This window comes from Rhamphochromis sp. 'chilingali' (assembly GCF_963969265.1).
Source record: "Rhamphochromis sp. 'chilingali' genome assembly, chromosome: 11".
Classification (NCBI taxonomy): Eukaryota; Metazoa; Chordata; class Actinopteri; order Cichliformes; family Cichlidae; genus Rhamphochromis; species Rhamphochromis sp. 'chilingali'.
The window spans coordinates 16594841-16614959 of NC_137938.1; the positions used below are offsets into that span (position 1 = coordinate 16594841).

At 42.4% G+C, this 20119-nt stretch overlaps 2 protein-coding genes across 2 annotated transcripts in view; one reads left to right on the top strand and one right to left on the bottom strand.

The window, feature by feature from the left end:
* The first annotated feature begins 4868 nt into the window (after nucleotides 1–4868).
* Nucleotides 4869–20119, top strand: part of sybu (syntabulin (syntaxin-interacting)) — a 28622-nt gene continuing 13371 nt past the window's right edge. Inside the window, exon 1 of the mRNA XM_080896266.1 lies at nucleotides 4869–5150. The gene's annotated coding sequence lies outside the window, so the exon portion shown is untranslated. The remainder of the gene's footprint in view (nucleotides 5151–20119) is intronic.
* gdf6a (growth differentiation factor 6a) lies at nucleotides 8530–15623 on the bottom strand. The gene is made up of 2 exons (XM_080896267.1): nucleotides 13848–15623; nucleotides 8530–9730 (listed from the first exon to the last, which is right to left on the bottom strand). Exons 1-2 carry the CDS (start codon nucleotides 14206–14208, stop codon nucleotides 8769–8771), a joined length of 1323 nt encoding a protein of 440 aa, XP_080752393.1. The 5' UTR covers nucleotides 14209–15623; the 3' UTR covers nucleotides 8530–8768.

The window sequence follows — 20119 nt, forward strand, 5'->3', positions numbered from 1 at the left end:
AGTCGTTCCTGACCTTTGACCTGTGAGGAAGTTCAAACTGAATAAACGTAACTGTTATTTTGACTTTTTCCTCTATCGTGCTGATGATCTGCGTTCTTAAACAGTATTGCTTCAACTTAACATGACTGCTTTATATTTCAGTCACATTAGACCAAATTTAAAAAAAGAATGAGTTCATGTGAAGGAGACCAAAGTGCAGATGCAGTCTTGATAGACCTGTAGAGAGCAATTAGACTCATACGTCATAGTGAGAGAATAACAGCGATGGCAAAAGCATGGTGCATTTAACAAAGAGTTACTGTGAAAAAGAACAGCACTACAATATACGGTATATAAATACACATGGCATAATAGGTCATAGCAACAAGCTCGAAGTGAGTCATTTTTATAATAGCTGATAGTGCTTTTACTTACAGTTGTGGGGGAACCTATCCCAGCTGTCACAGGACAAAAGGCAGGACAGCCTGGACAGGTCGCCAGTCTGTCATGGGGATGACACAATGAAACAGACAAGCATTCACACCTAAAGCCAATTTAAAACCTCCAATTAACCTAACGTGCTAATCTTTGGACTGCAGCAAGCTGGACTATCCAGACATCAGGAGAGCATGCATATTCCCCACAGAAAGACGCCAACCAGTGAAATCAAACCCAGGACTTTCAGCAACTGCACTTCTGTGTGCCACCACTGAGAAACAACTTGGGCGGTACAGGGGTGGCTGATAAGAAATTGGACATGCAGCTAACATTTGCAGTAGCCAACTAGACAGCAGTTTTTGAATGACGATAAGTAGTCATTGTTTAATGGAGCATTTTTTTGCATGAGATATTGACTTCTTAAATCACGTGTTTAATGGTCTTACAAGTTAAAGGTTGATAGTGCTAAATATTAATAGCGTGCACTTCCTTCCACCTGTTCCTAGAGTTTCATCATTGCAGATCGTCCGATTGTTGGGCTTTTTGAGGGGCTTCTTGCCCTGAACTCTAACAGGTCTCAAGTAGCAGGAGTTGCTGCTCTATTCTGTATTGGAAGCCTTTTTCTGGGGGGGGTGCATTATGTGAAGGACAGACATATAGGGACAGAGAGGGTCAGACAGAGAAAGGAATGCTGTTTACTCATTGCACTCATCCATAAGAGGCCCCCCCAGCAGCCAGTCAGCCGGACACTGCCTCGAGTTCAGCGCCACACCCACCCAATATCCCCCCACCCCAAACCTTCCGACCTTAAACCACCACCACTTTACCAACACAAAAAGATGCAGCACGGCACTTTCCTTTTCACCCTAGCATGCAACTCCCCCCCACCACCGCCACCACTACACCACCCAACACACACACACACACCCCTGGCCTCCCCCTTTCCCACCTTTGTATCAGTTGAAAGGCATATGGTTACTGCCATCCGATTCCCCCCGGCTGAAAGTGCCTTTCACTTTACCGCAGTTCACAAAGAGGTCAGACTACGGCAAACAGAAATATTGTGTGAGAGCTCCCTTTTTTTGTGCCTGAGCTAAGAGATGTGAGAGACACAAGAATAGCGGGGGAAAAGAGAGAGAGATAGAGAGAGAGCCGCTGATAAAGTTACATCTGGTCAAACAAACCTCACTCCATTCCTCATGCCAGAAAAGGAGAATTTATGTTGCAGTGAATAAAAAGCAGTATTTGAGAGTACTGACAGAAACTAACGTCGGACGTGGTCAGCCATACATCATTCACTCAGCTCCGCGTCCACGTCCCACATTTTCACCGGTGGGATTTCCGTATGTAGTCGAAACAGCTGCATTTTTGGAAGCTTGCTGTTTTTTAGGCCACGGTGGTGCGATTTTCAGCAAAGGGCTTTGTTTCTAACTATCTATCTCGCAGGGAGAAAAATCAATCATCAGTGGGCAGGTAGGGCTGATAGGAGCGAGGTGTCGGAAGTGTCAAGTGTGTGTGCAACACGATGAGGCTGCGTTTCAGTCACAAACCCCTGGGTCCTCAGGGCTATCTAGTCTCTCCAGTCTCTCTTTGTGCTATCCTAGTAAATGATTAATAATGAGTGTTCCTCTGGTGACTTTGTTTGTTAAAAGACTTGTACCTGACAACTCTCGGCAGCTTGTGCACGAAGAGGAGATGGTTTCTAAGAAAGAGCAGGACCTGCTCCTATTTCAGAACATATCCCTGCGTCGGTTAAGCGGGTCGTAAAATAAGCCGAGTTTTTTTGAAGCTATGCAATCTCTACCCCACTGTCCCTATTGTTAACCTTAATAATTGCAGCCATGAGTTGCAGAGTAAATTTTCAATCCACAGCCCTGTAATTAGGCTGCCAATTCAGGCACCAATTTACGACCAATATTTTTCTTGGCATTAAAAAGCTACTGAGCTAAAAGATTTGATTTCCAAACGGGAACTCTGGGGAACCACACCAAAACAGCCTCTGGAAAGAAACCACGCAGCCAAAGAGTCTTCAGCACTTCAAACACTTCACTGGAAGCTAAAAGAGATTAATTCTGAAAATCTAACTGCTGTTTACTTTGCCCTTTATGAGGGTTTTTTTTTTGGTAGGATAACATTTGGTGAGAAAGTGTCAGAGTCGGTTTTACTCGAGGCCTGTTGTTTCCCCACAGACCAGGGACTCTTCGAGGAGGTCTTCCCCCAGCAAACCTCCCTCCCGCTCTTCTAACTTGAGCAACAGATTGACGACCAGCCATGAAGTGCACCCTGTTCCACGAGGCCATCAAACATTTATTCATCTCTTAAGCTCCTGCCAGCAACTTCATTCACAGACCCTGGGCACTGCACTGCGCTGGGTTGGGGCAGAACATGTTAGGTTAACATAAAGACAATGCAGTGAATTTACACATATAAACTCAAGCCAGTGTGTGTGTTTTCATATTAAGAAACGCACTTGTGAGGGTTTTATTTTTTTTTTTTACCCCTGAATGGAAGACTGTCTTGCACCATAAATCTGTCCCTCACTGGGAAGACAAAATGAAAATGGCCCCCGTCATAAAACATCTGTAATGGCTCCATCTACCACCAACACATAATGGGGCAATTACCAAGAAGGGGGCTGGGACAGCATGAAGCCCTTAGCTCTCTTTGGTAAACCACACAGCGCTTTGGTGTATGTGTTTGTGTCTCACATGCATATGTCTCTGCATATGCTTATGCTTTATCCTGGCTTGAGGCCTCTGCATGTAGATGTTCGCTTGAGGCCCAGAGAAAACTATGTTGCAATGTTCCATTTTTAACCTGTTCACTGACCCCTGGATGCTTCTCCCCTATGAAGCCCCACTGTCCATTCCCACAGCTAATATAAAATTGCATTATTGATGCCTGATCTTATGCAAGACCCGGCTCGGGCCTTGCATCTTCCACACCTCGTAATCAAGCGTAATTGAGGTTAACTGTACCACACGGTTGAAACGTTAGACAGGTAAGCCGCAACCTCTCATGATTAATGTAGTGTGTTAGTGTTCTGGGCTCTGACCTTTTGAGATAGGCCAGGCACCATTTTTAAGTGAAAGCTCTGCCTCTGCCGAGCTGTGGAGTTGTCCATCAAGTCCTCCTGCTACACCCCCTCCCTCCAAAGTCAGATTCATGTCTTGCTGCCTCATTGCCCCTGACCCATGTTTGTTTGCCTCTATGTCTTGTTTTACAATGCAGAACCAACACCTTTTTCGATACCACCCATTTTCAAATCATTTTTAAACCTATGTAGAGCAGTAAAAAAGTTAATCGACACTGAGTCGGTGTCAATCAGGACAGAAAGAATGGCACAGCTGGCACATCAGATTCTTTTCTAAGCCATAAACGGTTTTTCCAGCATAATCTGGGGTCACTTTGCTGATTAGTTCTTGTTTTTTCCTTAAAGGTTGCTACCACAAAACATAAACTTTAGACCTAACACATACTCGAGTGGCCCAAGCATGTAGGCCAGTGAAAGCTATGAGTCAGGCGCCCGCTGGTCAGTGACCTTCCCTCTGTTCTCGAGCCGCTGCACGGATGTAAACTGGCAGCGAGGTTACGTCCTTACCGTGCTCCCAAACATAAGCATTGTCACTGCGAACTGAGTAAATTTACTTTTCACTTGAGCTCATTCAGACACTCACACATGCGCTCTCGTAAAGACAAAAAGATGGACTCTGAGCACACAAGAAGACAAGCTGCCTTTATGCAGAGATCCACAGGAGAACCTAAAAGGTGCGCTTGTTAATCAAGGATGGCGAAGACCTGGGTCACCATCTGTAACATAGACCAGGGGCAGTGAATGGATGAGGAGAGGTGAAAGGGCACCCTCAGACATTCCTTTAGAAAATAAACAGAACACAAACTGGTTTCTCTGGACAGGTATTCAACGCAGATCCATCAGCCTGAGCTTTTGCTGTTTCTTGAAGGTTCTAAATGTGTTTTAATGTGACGCTACAAAGTAGACTTTCATGCTCGGGAAAACAATGCTCTATTGCTTGAAACATTTAAGTGGCATTCGACTGCAACTGCAATAAGATACACTTCCTTCATCCTCACATTTCAAAAGCCCAGTTGGGAGTGTGTTTAATGCAATTAGCAGGTTATCTGTGGTGAAGCGGAGGTGTCTGCTGTCTTCCTGTTACCGTATGGCCTGGCAGGAGGCAGGGATAGCTTTCTTTTGTACCTTGGAGGAACACAAGGCAGATGCCCTGTTAGAAGAGAGCAGCCCAGTCTCTTTTGTTACATCATAGCTGTTTAGGGTTTGGGGGTGTTTGTCCAGACTTTATTAAATTTCTCTGCTCAGACAATGTCTGCTAACCTGAGCAGTTTGGGTTGTCTTTTTGCAAAAAAAAAAGAAGAAGAAGAAAAGAAAAGAAAAGAAAAATTAAGAAAGAAGAAGAAGGAAACCTTACAAATACATTTTTACTTTTTTATGACTCACTGCAAAGACAAAAAAAAAAGTGACCTCTGGCATTAAAGCAGAGGCAAGTGCATTAAATGTTTAGGGGCCAGCCCCCGCCTTTGTGTTTGAGCCAGTGGTTCAATGAAAGGCAGCAGTAGGGGTCACTTCAGGCATCTGCTCCTCTCCTGCACCACTCATCTGCCCATCTGTGTGTGCCGTTGCCCTTCTGTCCACTCAGACACGCTCACAGATACACAGATACGTCTAGAGGCTCACACTCGCTGAATAATGTGGGGTAAGTCTGTGAGAGTCAATTTATTCTGCGTCTGTTTGAACCCAGAGAAGCACCACCTTGCACTGCCTTGGAAAGAAATGTCTGGCTTTATTATTGAAGGGACGACACTATCTGGGAAACCGGAAATGGAGGTCAAATAAATAAATTATATGTGAGGAAAGAAAACTGTTAAATAAATTGACTGTATTCTTACTGGAGTGTATCAGTAGCAGTTTAAAAGTCAGACCTCGGCCAAATCTAAGCATTCTCATCTGTGTTTTCATGTCTCCAGTGAGCAAGTCAAAGCACAGCATCTAAGCCTTCGCAGAGCATTTTCTAATGCTTCTTAATGCCGGTTTAATACGTTTCTGTACTCGCTTAGAGGTCCCTGCTGTCTGGACGATCAGTGTGATTTATGCCTTTCCTGTCGCTGCTGAGGGCATCACTGATAAGAGAGCCGTTAAGTATGAGGAGCATTTATGTCTCCAGAAGAGCCGAGACATTTTCTAAACTCTTGGAGACGCTCCCGGGCTTTCACTGAGTACAGCACCTTGTAGATCTTCACTTGGGCAGCCTTACAGTTCTCTCAAGAGGAGCCTCCATGCACAGATGTGGGGTGTCAAGACTATTTGTGTTATACATTCTCCACATTTCTGATGAAAAGGACCCCTCTCTTTGCCAGTTTTGGTTTGCTTAGACTAATGTATTAGGACCGAGTTTCAAATAAACACAACTCTGGTTTTGTGCTCTCTCGCTCTCTCTCTCTGTGCTCGGTGTGGATGAAGGGACAATAACGCAGTTGTGATGGAGAACTTTATAGGAACGTTCAACTTAAGAGTGAGGGATTGAAGCGGGGTAAACAAAGCATTCCTTTCCCTTTCATCGCCATTTAACTGTTCCCTTAAAATCCCGTCTCACCTCCAGGCCAGTGCCCACCAGACCGAGGGACTTGTCAAATAAATATAAATCAAACAGCAAAGGTTTACTGCACGAGTTAATACGCAATAGCTTAGAAATTTCAACTTGATTGAGCAACTTTACAGTTTCTCTAATCCACAATCAGCTGCAAAGTCTTCATCTCTGGTGCGGAAAAGAGTCCTGTGGTGGTGCACCATATCTCTCACAGTAGCGCCCCGTTGATGGTTCTCCAGACATGTTTTGTGCATTTTATGTTCAATATAGGTATTTGTTGTGCCTGAAAATGAACAAATAAATGAAATGAATGAAATGATGAAATGTGGCCTGTTTGGGGTGGGGGGCATTTGGTTATACTCAGGGGAATGCTTGTTGTGTCAGTCATTTGCAGCGGCCGCTAAAGAGTGCACTTAGCATCCTCTGTTTCCGCGTAGCAAACATGTGGGGAGTGACATGATACTGTACAAGAGCCTGGACAACATATAACATTTCAAAGCAATTTCCTAATTGTTTCCAGGCCAAGGTCGATAGCACTCTATGGAAGCTATCCCTTCTTTCAAACTTTTTTATTTTCCTTCTTTTGCTTTCTTTTTTTTTCCTGTTTTCATCCACAGATTGGAAAACATTAAAGTATTAAGTAAACTTGACCCAGGCAGGACTAATTCATTGAGAAATAGCTGCATTCAGTGTCATATCAGCGACAGTCAAGTCAGTGGATTCCCCTCGCTGTGGATGGTCACCATGTGGGGCAATTCTGACACATCCAGTCAGTGCACACTTACATTTGTGGTCTGTGATGAGAACGTGTTCACTAAGACCAGATCTGACCTGCCAGGAAACGTGTATGTGGACCGGATGCACTTTGTACATCTCATTCAGGGAATAAAAGTAAAACTACTCAGAGAGACTCTAATGAAGTAGTATCAGGTGATTCTTTTTTTCTTCAGGTAATGAGAGGAAGGATTTTATTAAGATAAATATAGAATATAGATAGAATATTGCGAGAGTGGGAAAATGAATGAAAATGAAGGGTGGAAAATGCAAGGGATTAAGAATCAGTAATGCAAGCAATTTAGTGTATCAACAGATTAAAAAGACATCTTATTGCCTTCCCATAGCTTCCCCAGAAACTAATCCTCTGCAAAGTTCTTACTGGACTTAAAAACACATCAAATTAATGCAAAAGAATTTTTCTTAAAAGAATAGTTGGCATCAATCATCAGAAGGCCAGACTGGTGGGCTTTCTTTTGAATTTTATTTGTACAGTAATGGTGTGGAATATTAGCCAGTAATATATGTAAATAAATGATCTTATATATCATTGTAAAAGCTCTTTACACTCTAACTGAATGCACCTCCTATATGCAATTATGAGGTAGACATTAATAATGGTATTTTCCACCCTCTGCAAAATATCAATACACCTTAAATTACTCTTATCCACGTAAGAAATATATGATTATCATGAAAACTCTGTACATCACAAATAATAAAATAATTATAGAATAGAAATTATACCGATTTGAGTGCATTTTTGTACATTTACAAAGAAATGCCGTTTTCTCATTTCTTCATTCGTTGCACTTTGTAGAGTTCTTTTGGGGCGGGGGACTGTACAAGTATTTACAACTCAAACAAACAAAAAGAAAACGAACAGCAGTGCATTCAAAGCTAATGTGCATTTAAATAACGTCTCGTTTGCGAGTCCTTTTTCTTTTTCTTGTCTTTTTTTAATATTTTGTTTTTTCGTCATCAGAGAAGACGAATTCAGCTGACCACATGTCCTTGGCGCAGTCAGTTGTGGAAGTGCATTTTGTAAAGATGCCGACTTTTGAGCTTGAAATTACGCCTCAGTTATGTGTTCTTTCTTTCTTTTTTTCTTTCATTCACGCATTAAGTCTGATTTTGTGTCCTTTCTGTCCGTAAATGCGCCCTCTCCCAGCGCCTTTCAGATGGTCTCCAGTAAGGAAAAACAAGAAATCTCTGTGAAGGCATTGCCACCACCACCACCATCACGACCACCGTCTTATCACCTCTCCTCAGACCAGTCTGTGTTTGTGTTTGGTAGATTAGATCAACCCCTTCATTTTTTTTTTATTTATTTGTTTTTTTTTACAACGGGCACTTGCTCGGGCCTGTAATGACTCCAGCTGGACAGTTACATTTGAGGCCTGGATGCACATACCCAAAAGAGTCCGGCCAGGCTGCCAGGATCACACGCTACAACAAAGCGCTGCTTAAAGGCAAAGCCCGCTGTCCTCGGCACGCACATGTGCGCAGTCGGACTTAATAGTTCCCCCCATCTCAATCAGAACGCCCTTCTCCTCGTGCCATGTGGACACATCGCACTTTTTGGGAAAAAAACAACAAGAAAAATCTATTTTATGATACTTGACGCCTAGTTGGGAAATATTGTGCTTAACACTTTAAGGCAGAGAGTGAAATTTAATGCGACTGAGTCTGAATAAATAAAAGATATGGCCTCGTGTGTGTGTGTGTGTGTGTGTGTGTGTGTGTGTGTGTGTGTGTGTGTGTGTGTGTGTGTGTGTGTGTGTGTGTGTGTGTGTGTGTGTGCATCCCTTTTGAATAAAAACAAGGCGCATCATGCGTCAAAACGCTTTGAGACCCATGAGGACTTTCTACCTTCAGCCTTGAACCCACTGAGAGTATCTTTAACAATCTTCTGTTGTTGTTTTTTGTTTTGTTTTTTCACAATAATGGCCGCTACCTGCACCCACACTGCTCCACCACCATATCCTCGTACTGTTTGTACACCACGTTATTGCCCGAGTCTATGTACAGGATGCTGATAGGGCTGAGTTTGGTGGGCACGCAGCAGCTGGGCGGGGTGCTGTTGGGGTCCATGGAGTTCATGAGCGTCTGTATGATGGCGTGGTTGGTCGGCTCCAGGTGCGACCTCAGGGGGAAGTCGCACACCCCCTCGCAGTGGTAAGCCTCGTAATCCAGGGGTGCAATGATCCAGTCGTCCCAGCCAAGCTCTTTGAAATTCACGTGCAGAGCCTTTTTGCTGCACCTGGATTTGGATTTCTTCCCGTGCCGCTTCCCGTGCCGGTTGCCCAGCGCCGTCCTCCTCCGCCGCCTGGGCCCTTCTCCTTTGGCCCCAGTCAGCGGAGATACCCCCTCCTCCTTTGCCACCTTCACTTCCTTCTCACTGACCGACCTCCGCGACTTGATCTGCTCCTTCATCTCGTTGAACAGGTTCTCCCTCTTCTTGGAGCGGGTGTAGGCCACCAAGATGGCCTTCTCCTGCTGGGACCGGCCGCTCCTGTCCAGCCCCAGCTGCCTCAGGTCGACCTCGGTGTCCGATTTGCCCAGTGTGACCCTTAGCTGGAGGCAAAGCTGGTTCTCCTGCTGATAGTGACGAGAGCGATGGGGGTGGTGATAATGATGCTGGCGCGCTTTAAACACTTCCCACACGTCCAGCACTTCCCAGCCGGCTTTCGTGGAATCCAGCAGGTCCAGGGACCTGGAGTCCAGCAGCTTGTCTGAGCGACAGGGGTAGAGCTGAATGTCGTAGAGGCCCGTCTTCTGCAGGGAAGTCTGCAAATCCCCGGGCGCTCTCCTAAATATCCTTAATTCCGCCCCGACCAGCTCCTCTTTTTCTGAAAGGGTTGAGACATCAAACAGATACTTTTGTCTTCGCAGAGGAGAGTGCAAAAGATCGTCTGCGGGGATAAAAGGAGAAAATAATTGCAGTCAGATTCACTTAGGGTGTACAGTGTTCAGAGGGAGGACGGGAGGGGTGAGAGGAAGGAGGGGGTCGGGGGTTGGGGGGCTCACATTCTCCCACAGAGGCCTTCTCTCTCTTTCTTGTTGTTCAAATGTCCACCCTGGACCTGACTGAAACAAACTGCAGCTGACAAGTCCCCAGTCTGGAGGGGAATTGAAAAAAGAAAACAACTCATACCATTATATGGAACTTAAAACAATTGTTTTTCTCGAAATGACGCCTTTTTAAAACTTTTATAGGGCTAAAGGCGGGATGAAGGTTAAGCTCACAGAGTTTATTTGAAAGCTTCCTTATATAAAATTTGCGGTTTCTTAATTTAATTTCCTGCAAAACGTGCACGTAGTTTGAGATGAATTATAAATTCTGTCTTTTTTTTCCCACTTGATATCACATTTCTCCGAAAATCACGGGAATGACGTGAACACTTTTTATAAATATTTTTTTTTCGAACAAAACTCCAGAACAACCTGCCAATATTTGCATTCCGTGCCACTTTTAATCAAAGCCAGTGTATTTTCGCAAAAATACCCACGCTTTCGTTCAACATGCTGACAGACCGATCATTAATTTCCACTTCTCTGGCTGAGCAGAAGAAGCCTGAAACTATTATTTCCCTAAAAGTCTGAGAAGCAGCCAGAGCACCAGAAAAAAATGTATTTAGTTTTCTCTTCTTTTTTCTTTTTTGGAGGAGGGGGAGAGAGATTTATTGCTGAGTCTTGTTTGTAAGAAACCCCCCCCCCCCCCCCCCCCCCCCCCCCAAAAAAAAAAACAAAAAAAACAAGGGGCTTTGTGATGCGAAGGGTCCTCAGCGCTGCCAGACACTAACGGACCAAGCGACATACTGTACACTCAGCTGAACAATACACAATTAATGCATTATTCCCCACTGGAGACCCAGGAGGTCAACAAATATTTCATCAAGGCGAAGCAATGAGACTGGAATTTAACACCGAGACAGGCTGCATGAGAAGGTGTTAGCACGTATTCAATTTCTCATTTAATGGAAACATTTTATTTAATTTGTGTGTGTGTGTGTGTGTGTGTGTGTGTGTGTGTGTGTGTGTGTGTGTGTGTGTGTGTGTGTGTGTGTGTGTGTGTGTGTGTGTGTGTGTGTGTTGAAAGGGGGAAAAACTGCATCTATGGCGAATTTTTTCGCCCTCCCCGGTGCTTTTTACTGTTTTCGAATTTTACCCCAAAGGAGCTTCAACAGTTTCAGTAAAACACAAAAAAGTAATTTAAAAAAAAAGACGAAAAAATGAATTTAGATTTAATATATGAAATGTTAAAGTTTTATTATACAAATATCTCAACATGTTTCAACTGTTTGTGATTTACTGCGCACTTTTTTAGTCAAATCAGTATTTTATCGTGATTCTTTTTATTATTATTATTCATTCATATTATTAAAGTGACTTGGCTAGATCGAAAAGCCCTCGTGGTCTGATTTGTAAAAGTTACTCCATAGAGATATTTAAATGCGGTTGTCAGTTTCCCCTGTGATCTCAGCCGAGTCAGACAGTAAAAGCAGATTGAAACCTTGTGCTCCTTTCAGTGACTTTGCACGTCTGGTTTGCATTACTTTTTTTTATAAGACCTCAAACAAATCGAATACAAGTTCACCAAATAATTAACAGTTCTCAATTCCCATATTCCTCATTAAAGTACTTTCCCTCTTATATTTAATCTCATCCCTGCCAACGACAACATCCCCCTTAAAACGCGAAGGGGACTGTCAGTGACTGACTGCAGGAATTATTTTGTTATTTTTGTAGACAGTTAAAAAAGAAAGTTACAAACTTTTCTTCATTTGAGTATTATACACAAAGCCAATTTTTTCCATTATGCGTAACACGCTTGACGGCGGATAATTGGGGGAGAGTGCGGTAGATTTTATTGCGTGGTTAAAGCCTGCATCCTGTGCACTTTTTTGTGACCTTGTTGGTTGTATCTGAGCAAATGCAAACCATGTTTTTGTCATCTATGCCTGTTTAGAGAGAGAGGGGGATAGAGAGAGGGGGGATAGAGAAAGAGAGCGAGAGAGAGAGAGAGAGGCCAGGCTGCACCATCTGCGCTTTAATGAGTTACCCCAAGTGCCAAAAGTAATTTTCAGAATCGGGTTATTCTTTTCTGATCTTGCCTTTTCTGACCTCCAGGAAACACCGCCTGGTTAATAAGCAAATTTCATCTACCTAAAAAAAATGTAAAAAGTGTGAAAGCAAAAGAAGCTACAGGTCTTTTTTTTTAAAAAGCTATCTCTGCACGCATGAGTCATGCGCAAAAGTTACTACTTTCCGCGTCAAAAAGCCTTCCCCCGTGTTTCCTGATGGAGGTGATTCAAATAGGGAAATGTCCCAGCTGAGGTTCATTGTGCAGGTTAATTCAGTGCAACACTTTAGGGATGCTGGGAGGAATCCCAGAAGTAACCGAAGGTACTTGAGCTGAAAGAACGGAAAGAAAAATAATTTTCCGTAATTAAAGTGGCGGTGGCAAAAAAAAGAATACAAACCACTTCACAGCGACGAAACTTCCCTTTCGATTTTTTCCTCTCTCGTCATTTTTTTGGTGATGTGCCCATTGTGGCCGAGTTGGGTCATTATGGGAGAATAGACAGTGTTTGATATGTTATGACATGAACACTCAATTAGATCACCGAGTTCAAATACTCCAGTCAGCCGTTCGATGCCAAGCAGCTCTCAGAGGGTCCAGCTCGGGGTCACAGCTAGTGACACATCACATCAAAATCACAGGAGAGAGTGAGGCGTTTTTCCTATCAAACCAGCTCACACTGCAAGAAATGGCTGCACGGACGAGCAAAACAAATTTACAATCACCCCAACAAAGTCTCTCTCTTTTTTTGTTTTTTTCTGTCTTAAAAAGAACACGAGCGTGAGAGAACCGCTTTTATTTTCATTGCGCATTTTTGGTTGCTTTCTATGAACTTGAAATACATCTATTTAAAAATCAATTTTCTTGACAAGCGAAGAAAAACATTTGATTATTAGTTAAATCATTTCAATTGCGCATCATTGGGGCTGATATGCTTCCACGGAACAGCTCAGGATGGACATTTTTTGCAGCGCGCAGTCTGCGTCCTGGAGCCGAGGCTCGGAGTGTTTCAGACAGGAGGGGACGCAAACAAAGATAGCTTTTATTTCTCCCTCAAAGATTAACTCGGCGTATGTCCCCTTGTGTGTGTTGGATGTGTTAGTGTTTATCAGATTGTGTTTGTTCTCGCGGGCCGGTCAAATCACTTGGTTACACACGTTAACTGAGCCAAACACCTGCTTCTCACACCGACCCGCTTCTTCCCCCGGCCCTCCCAGCCCCTCTTTGTCAGAACAAGTTGGTCAAACTGGGCACCATGAAGGCAACAGATTCCACGCTTTAATATATGTGGGACTGGGGTGCTTGCGTTTGAAACTCGGATAATTATTTAAGGATTCTTGGGTAAAAGAACCGAACACGAAACTCACAGCAAGTGTTTTAAGTTGGGGGGGGGGGCAAAAGTTCTCTGTGTTCACGTGGAGGTTGGGAGCGGGGATAGCTTTTGCTACAGCCTGCATTGACAGTGATTTACAGCTTTCATCTAGAGAGCGCCTCAATTAGTGTTTTACTGTCGTGTTGCCCAGAGGTTAATTTAAGTGTAATATAATACTCGAAAGAAAAGTTATATGTTTCAGTCAACCGTGGGGAAAACACATCCAAAAATAAATAAATAAATAACCACGAAAATCAGCGCAGTGTTCAGGAGCAATGAATAAACCTGCAACTTTCAAATCTTTGCTTTTGTTCAGCACATTTTTTAAGAATCTCACTGGATACTGTGTGCGTAAAAGTCCGCCTGCACGGTGCTTTAAAGTGTGCGTAAAAGCAGCTTGTTCTTCACTCGTTATGCGTTACTGTCATTTCTTAGCAACATTTTAACAACCTCTACAAGGAGAATATTAAACCCGTCTGAAGGTGGGTGGGGGAGTGGGGGGGGGGGGGGGGGGACTGTGCCACAAAATTATGCAAGACTGAGCTGATGGAGACAGCAGCTGAAAGAAACCAACCTGTTCCTCTGTCCACAAAACTTGTTATGGTGTTGGCAGATTTAGAAGAGCGGAAAAAGCTGGCGTTTAGTCCGAGTTTCTCTGCAGCAGAGTATGTCCTGTATATGGAGAGCATGTACTCATGCGGAACAATAGCGTCCTTTAGATCTTCTTTGTGGTGTCCCGCGACAGGATGAGAGGACGCGAAGATGTCTTTTAGGAATTTGGAAGAGCTTTGTCCATCCTGGTGTGGGATCCTGGCACCCCTGTTCCTCCTCGGCGCAGAGGGAGAGATGATAGCAGCAGACTGGAAACACGGTATATTCCCAAGGAAAACAAGGAGGAGGCCCAGATATATCGTAATGACTCGAAATGCGTCCATGGCTGGAACATTCACCGGGAGATGTTAATAAACTCAATTTTTTCCCTCCCCCGCGCAGTGAAGTTAAATTCGAGGAGCTGGGTGAGCCAGAGATGGTGTGCGCTTCAGGGTCTGAGAGCAGCTAACTTTTGCGCTCTCCGGCCGCACCAGAAGAAGTGCGTTTTTCGCTCTGGACTCCACACAAGAGCGGAGACTGTTGGGCCGAAAAGAAACACGCCCACATGGTGGCTCAGTGCAGGGCTTCCCAAACAATTTTATGTCACAGACGTACTATAAAGCGTGCATGCTAGAGGACAGAGTGAAAGGGGGAAATAACAGTGTGGGAAGGTTTGGAATGTTTTTTGATTTATCAGTGAGTAAAATGCGTGCACGTGATAAATCTGATTTACTGTGAATGGCAAAAACTCGAGTTGTAACATTTTTGACATTTCTGTCTGTAGCTTGGAGCTCTTTTAAGGTAGTGGATTCAAAATGTAACGCAAAGTATTTACACGTCTCTGCTATTAAATAGTGCAGCTATTTTTTCTGCAGCACAATTACTCATTGCATGGTATGGTCTCAAACACAGAGAGTGAAATGTTACAATTAACCCCATAGTCTGGGTTAGTTGTAACATATCCTGGGGGTGAAATGTAACGCAATGAAATAAGGGTACTGACAAAATCTTAAAATGTAATCTTTTTTATTCAACACCTGAATGCGCTTAGATCTAGTTATGTAGCTATGTGTGTGTGTGACAGAATGCAGAAATCTAGCGTTTGAACATATACCAACCCCTAAAAAAAAGACAAATTATGGAATTTTCAACAACTGAAAATTTGATTAATTGTGGTTGGTCTTTCTTGAGTTTGGCCTCATTGGCTCAGTGGGCATTGTAACCTACAACTCTTGCACCAACCTTTGAACATAACAATGAAGCTGAATTACCGTTTTCATGGCTTACCTTGGTGTGGTTTGCAAAGTGCTTCAGAGAGATGAAGAAGTCTGTTTCTTGGACCCATCCTGATTTATTTCCACTACCAGTACTTCCTACTGGCCCATCTCTGACAAAGTGTTCTGCATAACGTATGCGTGGGAACACAAACATCGGAGGAATTGTGTTGCCAATGGCATTAACCGCATATACAAAGGTGACCAGTGAACCTCTCTGCTGATGTCATTACCCCAACTTGTTTAATATAAGTTAAAGTAATAGTGTGGTAAGTTGTAAAATCTGCATTATTGTTACAACTAACCCAGACTGTTGCTGTTACAACTGACCCAGACTCCTATAGCCATGAACTAGCTAACATTACAGCCAACGGCTAAAACATTAGCACTAAAGACCTACACAGAATATATCCCCATAGACATACAAATAACATAATTTAAGTTTGATGAGTTTAACTGCAAAGCAGACAATGCTATTAGAAATTGAAATAAACTTGCTTTTTGGCATACAAATTACTTTTTTTCTTCTTAAATTGTCCGTGTTTGCCAAAATGTGCTAATTTTTCACATGTGATAGAAGAACTGAATTGGGCATGTACAGGATGAGTCACATCATTTGAAACTTAGCCCTGACTGGAGAAATTGAAAGTGTTACAACTGACCGACGTTACAACTATCCCCGGTCTCCCCTATCTAATTTTGTGGATGAAATTATATGAGACATTTCACTGTTTCCTCTTATTAGCCTGTGTTTTTTCACTGGCAAGTTTGAAAAATTAAGCGTAGGCCTTGTCAAATTTGAGAAACACTGGAAGGGACTAACAGCCCTCCTTATCGGTAAGTCTGACAGTGTGAAAGCTTCCAAGGACGATGACGTTAGATTAGAGTTTAAGCGCAGATACGCTGAAGACACAAACGAAGTGATCGTAAAGTTGCGACATTTTTTAAAGAAATCTTTAAAGATTATTCATATTTTACAAAAAATATACCAAATGTAGGGAAAACTAACTTTCAGGATAAATATCATTTGATGATTTCTTTCTTTTTCCGTTTTTACTTTAATGACTGAGTAGGCGTAGGTTTTCAGAGGCAGAAATGTCATTAAATAACCAAAGCCGAAAAGGTTCCTGGGTTTAAATGTAACTCAGTGGTGTGAACATTGTAAAGTTAAAACGCTCAGCCTCGGCGTAGAGCCCTTCAAATGATTTCGTCGAGACTCTGCTGACCTCCAATGGCCTCTAGCGTACATTACAAGAGGGAGGGGAGACGTTTCCCACGTCCGCGAACAGAACAGAGACCAACGTGGGAGCAGCTAAGGGTTCAAATGTAATTGGTGTTGAAACTTTTATTCGTGATTAGCTTTCACTCAAACCTAGCCACGTGTTTTAAAGCAGAGCAGACTGTGAGACAGAGTTTGGTGATGGAGGGGATTTTTTTTTCCTACTCTGGTCAGTAAGAGTAGATATCCTTACTGTGGTCATCTCGGGTGCGCAGTTCTTGTCATGAGCAGCTGCTTTTCAAGATTTTTGTTGGCAAGAGGCAACTATCAGAAAAAAGCAGTTGTCCTCAAAGGAACTTTTAGCAGACAGTGAGAGGACTGCATCGTGGTCCAGTTAAAATAAACAAGGATTATTTTGAACTGTGAATCATGCAAAGCTACTCTAGTAGAGTCTGGGAACAAAAATATGTCAGTGGAGATGAGCACAATTGCCCCCCTTTAAAGAGATCATTCCAGATATTTGTGTAAATGTATTTACAACACATAAGGTCAGAAGCATCATAGTTTTGATTCAGATTTTGCATTGAGTTTCCCAGGCCTTATCTTGTCTGTCTCTTTGCATTAGTAGCAAACAGAAGAAAATTATCATAATGGCGAAAGACTCCAGTGTTATCCCAAACATCAGAATCAGACAGCTAATGATGATCAGAACAAATAAACTTATCAACAAAGGAAGGAGATGTGTGTTTGGTTAATGATTTCTCTGTTGTAACAATGCTTCTTAGCAAACAGTTCTACACTGTTGGAAAACCTGTTTATTTCCTTAAATGGTGCCACATTTGTAAGTACAATGAATTTGTGGGTTTTGTCCGTTAAAAACTTGACAAATCTTCTCTGTCATTGCTAAACAGCTTATTCTGTTGTTGACGACAATCAGGTGATTAGCATCTGATTAGCAACACCTGTGAGTATGGATCCTGCCACAGTATCAGTTGGTGTTTGTTCTGATAAGTGTTGGTTCTGAGCATATTATGTTTGATATGGTCTACACCATGGGGCAACTTCAAGCCAGTGTTTCACAAAACCAAGTTTCAGCATTTTCTGGTACCATCTTGAGACTGAAGGCCACGTTCCATTTAACAGGAGATGTCAGAGACAGACGGACCAGACGATCTGGAACAGACTGCACACAGTCAATCTCCAGGCTCATAGGCCTGCCAGGAGACCTGCCATGACTGTCCTTCACTGTTAGGTCCATTTGTGGTGGACCTCGTGAAACTTGAGCTTGTGGAGGAATGTTATGTTCAGTGATGAGTCCTAATTCTGTTTACAGCGGTTGGATAATCAGGTAGTATGGAGAAGATCCGGAGAACGCTATGCTGATTGCTGCACTGATAGGGTAACAGCTTTTCGTTAGGCAGCGTGATGATGTGGAGCAGCATCTCCCTCACTAAAAAAAAAACAAGGCTTATCATCACTGGAGATGATCTCAATGCCGCGAGATGAGATTCTACAATCAGTGTCAGTCCCATATCTCCACAGTCTGTAAACAAACTCTGTCCTCCAGGATGACAATGCTTACCCCCACAGATTGGGGTTTATCAGAGACTACCTCCAGAATTTTGGAGTGCCCGCCTGCAGTCCTGACCTCAACCTTATTGAACACTTTTGACCAAACACAAATTCCTTTGTTTTGTGCTTAGTTTGTTTAGTCTCGGCTGTCTGGCTTCCATATACATTGATAAACTATGCTAATGGTAGTTACTGTTCTGAAAATACTGAATATTGCCCCCTTAGTCTTGTTGATTTAATGATTTATTGATAGTAACTATTGCAATGGCAGGTCTCTGTAAGGTCACAAGTGTTGTTCGCAGGATCCTATATGCTTCAGTTCAAAATAGATCCTAATAAAAACCTGCCCATATCTGTGCTCCCTTTAAATCATTAAAAAAAAAAAAATCTTTTTTTAATTTAGAATTTACCACAAACAAAAATATAAATTTTTTTTTTGATAAGGAACATAAAGTAAGACACAACCTATAAAAACACAAGTAAACAAACAGGTGTACCATCTAGTTAACACACACACACACACATACATACATATATATCTATCTATCTAGCTATATAGCAGTTCAAAAATATGACATACAGGATTACAGAGGTTCAAACAAATTCGGGTCGCCTTGACAAAATGTAATGTTTCCATTTGTCCCAAATCTCAACAAACGTGTCATACTGAAATCTGTGAGAGAAGGTAATTTTTTTACATTTTAAACAACCCATAGACCGTCTCGTGCCAGTCATTTAGTGATGGAATTTTCACACTTAGCCATTTCTGAGTGATAGTCTTTCGGGCAGCCAGACTCAAAATGCCATATAACAGCTTGGTCACTTTATCCACATTTACTGAGTATAAAAATCCGTATTGCTTAACTGGTATTGATCTTTTACTGATTGGAAGTCCCTAAGAGTTCCCTTATCATAAAACATACAGTATGCCGTTAAGCCTTGTCCTACCCAGTTTTTATATCTCGCATCTATTTTATTGGGTAAAAAATCAAGATCATAAGAGCACCATCTTAAGATCCTGGTCTCTTCATTCCAATCATTCTTGTTAAGAAATTGTAACCAAAGCTTTAAAGGCAAGTTAATCCATTGGTTTCCTTGATTAATTTGTTTTTTAATAAGTGTCACATCCCCTAAGTTTGCCTGAATTGGAAAATCTCTTGAGGCAACTATTTCTATTTCTTTCCATCTTGCTTGGTAGTCTACATTGCACCAACACACTAGGGTCCTCAGTTGAGCTGAAACATACTAATCTTTCAAACATGGGAACCCCAACCCCCCTTTATCTTTATAGCCAGCTAGTTTGGTACTTGATTCATGATCTTTTCCCCTGTCATATGAACCTGGAAATTATTTTGTCCCACTCCTGAAATTGTTAAGTTCCATCTTTTAATAGCCTCATTTATTTTATAGCACAAAGGTTTCAAATTTGCATGATATATTTTTGAGAGATCTTTAGGGATACTTACTCCAAGATACTTAATTTGCTCCAAATCCCAATTCAAGTTAGCTTTGGACTTAATTTCCTGATTTGACTTATAATTAAAAGTTAAAATCTGAGTCTTCGATATATTAAGTTTATAACCTGATATTGAGCTAAAGGTCTCCAGAAGTGATAACAGCTTGGGGAAGGTAACATTTGACCCTTTAAATCATTTTAAATCACATTTATAGCAGGACGGTGAACAAAACGTTAGGACACTGAAACTGCTTCAGCTACATTAAAGTGCTACTATTACTTTCCCTCCTGTTTCATGTCGAGCTGCTCTTTGTGGAGTAGGCCTGTGAGGGCAAAAATGGTAGTTGATTTTAAACGCGCATACGCTCAGCTGTTCTGTTTACCATCTTTAAATAAAGCATCACTGCCCACCGAGCTTCAGTGTCTTCTTGTTCCAGCAGAGGTCCTCCGTGATACAAGACAAACTCCTGCTTAGAGGTGGCACGCTGGCATCTTAGTCACTGTGCTGTGTTTCCATTTAGAATCCACTTTAAAACGACTGGAATTAGCTGATGAAAATCCAAATAAATGAGGTAAGACAAAAACATTAACAGTCGAGTTATTTCACCGCGCTCAAAGTTTTATTTTTATGTCTGTCACTCTGATTTCAGCACATTTGCCAGTCAGCGGCGTGACAAAAACACTGTTTTATGTATGTGTGTGTTTGCAGAATCTGTAAACGTTACGGCATGAAT